Source organism: Notechis scutatus, chromosome 1 (assembly GCF_049901735.1).
Source record: "Notechis scutatus isolate UNSWTSFEM ecotype Mainland chromosome 1, rNotScu1.2, whole genome shotgun sequence".
Lineage (NCBI taxonomy): Eukaryota > Metazoa > Chordata > Lepidosauria > Squamata > Elapidae > Notechis > Notechis scutatus.
Genome location: NC_142009.1, coordinates 899,439 through 905,574, shown reverse-complemented (window position 1 = coordinate 905,574; position 6,136 = coordinate 899,439). Strand labels below are relative to the sequence as shown.

Here is a 6,136-nt window from a genome sequence, read left to right as displayed (position 1 = left end):
GATCCTGCCAGAACCCCTTCCCGAAAAGAAGAATTCTGCCAGACAGGGCTCTGTTCCAGCTGCAGGTACATTAAATGAAAATAACCCACTTGTGAATTTCCATGAGGTTTCTCTGGGCCTGCTGGGAGGGGATCGTTTCTAGCACCCCCAGCCCCCACAGCTTGTCAGGAGGAGCCCCTGCAGTTTTCACACAAGCTTTCCGAGCGGGATGGCTTCCCTCCTGCCAAGAAAATGCTGCATCTTCAGACAAGAGGAATGTGGAAGGGAGGATGTGTTAACCAGGGCAATCTTCCCTGCATTGGCCCGTCTGCCGCTTCCTCTCGCCAACCCACAAATGGCAGGACGCACACAATGTGCTCAAGAAAGGTTAACAAAACACACTCCAGCAGTTCTCATAATCTGTAAGCCTGGACTAATGTTCCATGTCCTTTCTCAGCCTCAGGGACAATCCATGCACTACCCATTCTAGCTGTGCCCAGCCTCGCCTGCCTCATTTTATCCAAGGAGAGATGCTGGCCCTCTAGGGATCAAAGTCTCTTCCACTGCTGGCCAATGGAACAAGGCTCAGCAACCACATCCTACTTAGCCCAAACCAGCTTCTCTGCACTCCCACAAAGCAGAGGGACAGCTCGCCCTTCTTCAAGGATGCCCCCAAACCAAGATGATCAGCAGCCTGTGTTGGCGTTGCCATGTCAGGAAGCCCACTCGCTGCCAAGGGGCCAGGGGAGGGGGCTTTGGCTGCGAAAAGAGCCCAGCAGCAGGGAATGGGCAGGGGGCAGTCCTTGTTTCTGCCAGCCTCAAGGAGGGAGGGGCTGAGGTCGGACCTCAGTAACACAGGCTGCAACAGAACTCTGGTCTTCTGTTCCTCTCCAGCCCCATCAGGAGCTGCCTCCCAGAAAGCAGACCAGCAGCCCCATTCCTCAAATTCAGACACAACTCTGAAAGAGGAAATGAGGACCCTACCCCTTCTGAGCAACATGAGCCCCTCGAGGCTGTCCGGCCTCGCCTCCTGGGGGCTGCAGCCAAGACCTCCACAGAGAGACACAGGGCGAGGGGACGACAGAGGGGCGTGTGGGTCAACGTTTTAATGGCTATTGCGCCAACCGATTAACAGTCCTCCGCTGCTGCCCTTTGCAAGGGTCCCGGCCAGAGTCGCCCTCGCTCCGCCTCTCATATGTTGGCCCTCTCCCTCTGCAGGCGGGAATTGTAGGCGCGGGAAACCGTGTTCCAGGCGTCCATGTAGCGGTCCATGCACATGGCGATGCACTTCTGCGGGGGGAAGAGCAGAGGAGAGGACGGGTGAGGGGGAGGACGGCGAGGGGAGGGGTCGCGGCAGGCAACTCGCCCCAAAGGGCCTTTGGGGGCCGCAGGGCTCACCTGCTCCGAGTTGTCCAGGGAGCTTCCGGGCTTCCCGATGCATTTCCTGAAACACTTGTCGGTCATCCTCTGCGGGGGAGGGGAGAGATCAGAGGAAGGTCAGCGCCGCTGGGTCCCCCCGGAAGAGACGCGATCCGCAGAGCCCCCTCCCCGCCATCAGTGCCTCCTGGGGCTCCCCCTCCCCCGCAAAGGCCCAGACGGTGGGGGGCAGCACAGTCCGGGGGTCTTTAGCCCCGAAGCAGCCTCGGTCCCGCCAGACTCGCCGCCACGAGGGCGACTCCCGCTCACCTGCAGCAGCTCCTGCGCGTTGGCCACGGCGATCTGCACCTTCACCTGCTCCATCAGCGCTCCCGGGTCCAGCCGGCCCGACGACGCCCCGGAGCCGAAGTCGCCACCCGCCGCCATCCCCGCCGTCCCAGGAACCTGAGCGGCCACTTCCGCCGGGAGCTCCGCCTCTTCCGGAGGTCGGCTTCCGGCCGCGCTAGCCGCCAGCCGAGGCCTCTGGTGCCCGCAGCGGCGGATTGTGGGAGGGCGCCCGCCGAGCGAGCGGCGCCGGGCCAAGAGCGCAGCGAGGCGGAGGAGGGGTGCGAGTGGCGCCCTCTCCCCTCGGGGCCCCCTGCTGGCCGCGCCTGGGAGTGACGAGACCCGCGGGGGAACCTTTGTAGCTGGGGGTCGACTTGGGGCGGGGGTCCTTGGTGCCCTCCGAGCTTGGCTGGTTTTCTTGCAGACGTTTCATGACCCAACTCGGCAACATCATCCGTTTTAGAAGGTAGGGGGTCCTTGGTGCCCTCCGAGCTTGGCTGGTTTTCTTGCAGGCGTTCCGTGACCCAACTGGACAACACCCTCAGCACTAGTAGGGAGGAAGGGTTTGCTTAGAGTCCCTCCCTGTCTGTCGTCTTGCGGGTCTTTTGGTCGGTCTGTGTACTGTTGGCTTGTCTGGCAGTTCCCAGATTGGGGATGGTTTCCTTCTTGATTGGCCTGAGGTGAATCCTGGAGTTTAACCTCTGCTCATCATTGCAGCCCACGTGGAGAAGAAATCCCTTCCAGCCCCTCTCCTGGACCTCCCCCCCCCCCCCGCCGCCAGCTTCCTTGGGTGAGAAAACCGCCCTCACCCAGCTGCTTGCCTTCTTCCCTCCAGGCGTTTCTGTGCCCCGCTTGTGTTCCTCCCCAGTGCACTTTTCAGAGCCCGACCTCTATTGCACCATTCTCCAAACATTCTCCAGGCAGGACTGCAATGAAATGCATTACATGTTTGAATAGGATGAATATAATAGCATTGGCTGTCTTATTTTTAATCCCTTTCCTAATATGCCACCGTATGCTGAATCAGCATAGTTTTTAGATTTTCTTATCCTGCCTTTATTATTTTTATAAATAACCAAGGCAGTGAACATAAGTAATACTCCTTCCTCTTATTTCCTCCACATCAGCCCTCTGAGGTGGGTTGGGCTGAGAGAAAAGGACAGGCCCAAAGCTGCCCCGTCCCCCATGGGTGGCTTTCATGCCTAAGGCAGGACTAGAACTCAGAATCTCCTGGTTTTTAGCCTGGAGCGTTAAGTATTAGACGGAGCTGGCTCTTCTTGAGTTCTCCATTTTAACCCCCAGATCTCTTTGCCGGTCAGTTTCAGATCCGCTCAGTGCATGTGTGAAGTTGGGGCAGGGAGACCCTCTCAGGTCCCCAGAGTGCACAGCTTTACACTTACTTACATTCAGCTACATGGGCTGTTAGACTAGCTTTTCACCCAGCGTAAAGCCATCCTTGGGAGGGGTGGTGGTGGTGGTGTCATGGCCCTCCATTTTCACCTCCCTGAAGCAAAATAGGCATTCACAAGTGGGGCCGTATTAATCTATCCCTGGAAGATCACGAAACATCCAGCAGCCAGAAAGGAAGAGCAGAGGGCAGATCTGAGTGGGCAAGGGGCTGATGGCCGGAGCTCAGCTGCCAGCAGGGCCCCAGGCAAAAGGAAACGGAAATGCTCAAAGATGGGCCTCTCCTTGGCTCACACCATGCCAGAACCACCAGCCAAAGCGTTCTGGAGAACCGGGAGCAGAAATTTTGAGTAGTTTGGAGAACCAGCAAGTACCACCTTCTGAGGGGATATTTTTCCAGTATCCTTCCCCTGCCACACTCACCAAGCCACGCCCACAGTAAAAAAAATTGAATCCCACCACTGGTCACTATTCAAGAAAACCTCCCTCCCTCATCTCCAAGATGTCCATTTTGTCCGATAGTCCAGAAATTCTCATGGTGGAATGACAATAGATCCCCAAACCTCCCATCTGCACGTCCTCCTGGCTGCGTTAGGACGGGGGTCAAACTCAATTTCATTGAGGGCCACATCAAGTTGTGTTTGACCTCGGCGGGCCGGGGTAACCGTGGCCAGGGTGGGCGTGGCCAGCTTGATGTCACTTGTCAGCGCTTTGCCAGCGAAAACGGCCTACCAAGCTCCGTTTATGGCTGCGACGGCCTCCTGTAACCCTCTGCCAGTGAAAGCTCTGTTTTCCCTGGCAGAGGCACCATGGACCAGATCCAGGCCACGGGCCTTGAGTTTGACATCCCTGCATTATTAGGATGTCTGCTTCAGCCCTCTTTCAAGCGGGCAGCCAGGAGCTCACAGCCCGGAGCACAAACCCACCATTGTCTAGCCACCATCGGATGGATGATGCCCTGCGGTCAACCTGATGTCCATCCTTGAGATCGAGGTGGGCAAAGGAAGGGATCCCACCCTCTGCGAGGTTTTAGGCCTTTCGGCAGCTATGATGAAGGATGGGGGAGCCAAGCAGGCCACCCTCCAGAGGTCCCAGCTGTGACCGGATACCCTGCTCCACAGCTGAGAGCTCGGTTGGTTAGGGCTGCCGCTGCTGAGAAGACACCCCCCTACGGCCCAACAACAACCCTCTTGCAGCTCCGGCTGGGAGGGAAGCCAAGTCCTGCACCCCCTGGGTGGGTCTGGCCAAGATAACATGGGAACTGTGGGCTCCTCCCGTTGGACTTCAGGCCCAGGTCATCCCTCAAAGCAACCAGCATGCGACTGGAAGGCAGAGGAGGCTGTGATGGCTCCTTGGCTGAGGTCAGCATGGGAATTGTCCGCTCTTTGTGCCTCTGTTGAGCCGGTGAATTGGCTCAGATGTAAACTTTGAATGTGTGAGTCTGGACGGGCTGCACAGAGGTGCCGTGCCCCAACCCAGATTCCACAAATTCCACTCCTGTGGTGCAACATCGGAAGGAAACCCCCCCCCTCCCCGTGAGCACCAGTCCCAGGGAGTCCCTTGGCAGCAGCCTGTGTGCAGCACAGGCTGAGCAGTAGGAACAGCATTGTCAGATGGTGCTCCATTCAAGATCCAAGAAAGAAATACTTAGACTCCATTAATTAGAGAAAATATATCTTTTACTGGAAGTCAAGTGGTAGCAACAAAAGAATTCTGAATCTGAGAAAATCAGCGGGTAAATCACACATACAAAGTGATGGCAACATTCCCACCCCCAATAGTTCAATTGGCTCATCCAGTTAAAAGTTGTGTATAGCATCATGTGGGCATCTCCAGGTGGTGATGAGGCTTCTGTCCGTTGACCTTGACATAGTTTGATAAAGAGTTGCAGCTGCGCATAGGATAGCAAGAACCTTCCCCCTCCCAATTTATACAGTTCCGTTTTGTAACACCTCCAGCTCACTTCCCATAACCATGTCCCCCCTCCTCCCCCCCCACTTCTGACAGCCGAAAGATGCAAAGCAAATGAAGAAAATCTTGAAGGCTGACAAGCATGTTCACAATGAGGAGTAAATATTCTGTTCTGGGAACTGTTTGGCACCCACTGTGTGTATTTGACAAGCAGATTCCACTGTTTTGTCATTCTACCTTTGAAAGGAGGAAAGAACAACTAGAAAGGGGGAGGGATGATAAATCCCAAAATGTCCCTTAAAAACAGTTAATGCTAATGACATAAAATGGAGGGGCTGCCTAATATCCCATAAGACAGGAAGGTCCAAGCAGTGTGGAGGGAGGGGAGAGGAGGAGGCACCTGACCCAGTCAACTTGGAAGGATCTTTCCCTGCCCGGTGACAAGTTGAAGGGGCTGCAGGGACGTCCACAAAGCCACCCTTTCTGATCCCTCCAATTAGGGAAGGGGAGCCCCTCCTTTGTCCCCGCCTGAGAAAGCCCCACGTTCTGTTCCCCAGCCCCGCTCTGGGAAATGAATCCAGAGAAGGGCCACGGGGACCCTCAGAGACTGGAAGTAGAGGAAGGCGCCGCCTTCCCTCTCCCCCTCTACGGTACGCGGCCACTCTAAGCTCCTGAGTCGGCTGGTCCTTGGCACGGTTCTTCACGGGCCTGGCCCAGAGCTTCTTCAAAGCAGGGATGAAGCCCGGCCCGGGCTGCTTCTGGGCTCCCCTCCGGCAGGGAAGGGAGCATTCATGGCCAGGAGGCGGAAGATCGCCGCCCCAGGGCAGTCTTGGAGACCGAAGGTGAGGAGCTACCTTCGCCAAACGGGGACCCCTCTTCCGCCACCCGGAGCGCGAGAGGTCAGCACCCCCAGGCCCCGGCCCCGCTGCCCTCCTTTTGCTCGGGATCGGGCGTTGGGAGGGGCGGGCTCGGTTGCTCCTTTCTCAGCCACGCAGGGCTCCTCGCGTGTCCTGGCCCCGCGTGACTGCAGCCCCCTTGGACGTTTGAGGACCGAGAGTGGCGCTTTGGCCCTGGCAGTGGCCCTTCGTTTCTTCCCGGGAGCGTCTGCTGGGCTGGGCACCTTCGGCGTGACGCCAGA

General features: G+C 57.2%; 1 protein-coding gene across 1 annotated transcript; it reads right to left on the bottom strand.

Annotated features, from left to right (window-relative positions):
* Positions 1 to 1,070: 1,070 nt before the first annotated feature.
* TIMM13 (translocase of inner mitochondrial membrane 13) lies at positions 1,071 to 1,825 on the bottom strand. Its single transcript, XM_026688622.2, has 3 exons — positions 1,666 to 1,825; positions 1,378 to 1,446; positions 1,071 to 1,269 (listed from the first exon to the last, which is right to left on the bottom strand). The coding sequence occupies exons 1-3, from the start codon at positions 1,780 to 1,782 to the stop codon at positions 1,171 to 1,173; spliced, it is 285 nt and encodes a 94-aa protein (XP_026544407.1). The 5' UTR covers positions 1,783 to 1,825; the 3' UTR covers positions 1,071 to 1,170.
* Between the last annotated feature and the right edge of the window lie 4,311 nt (positions 1,826 to 6,136).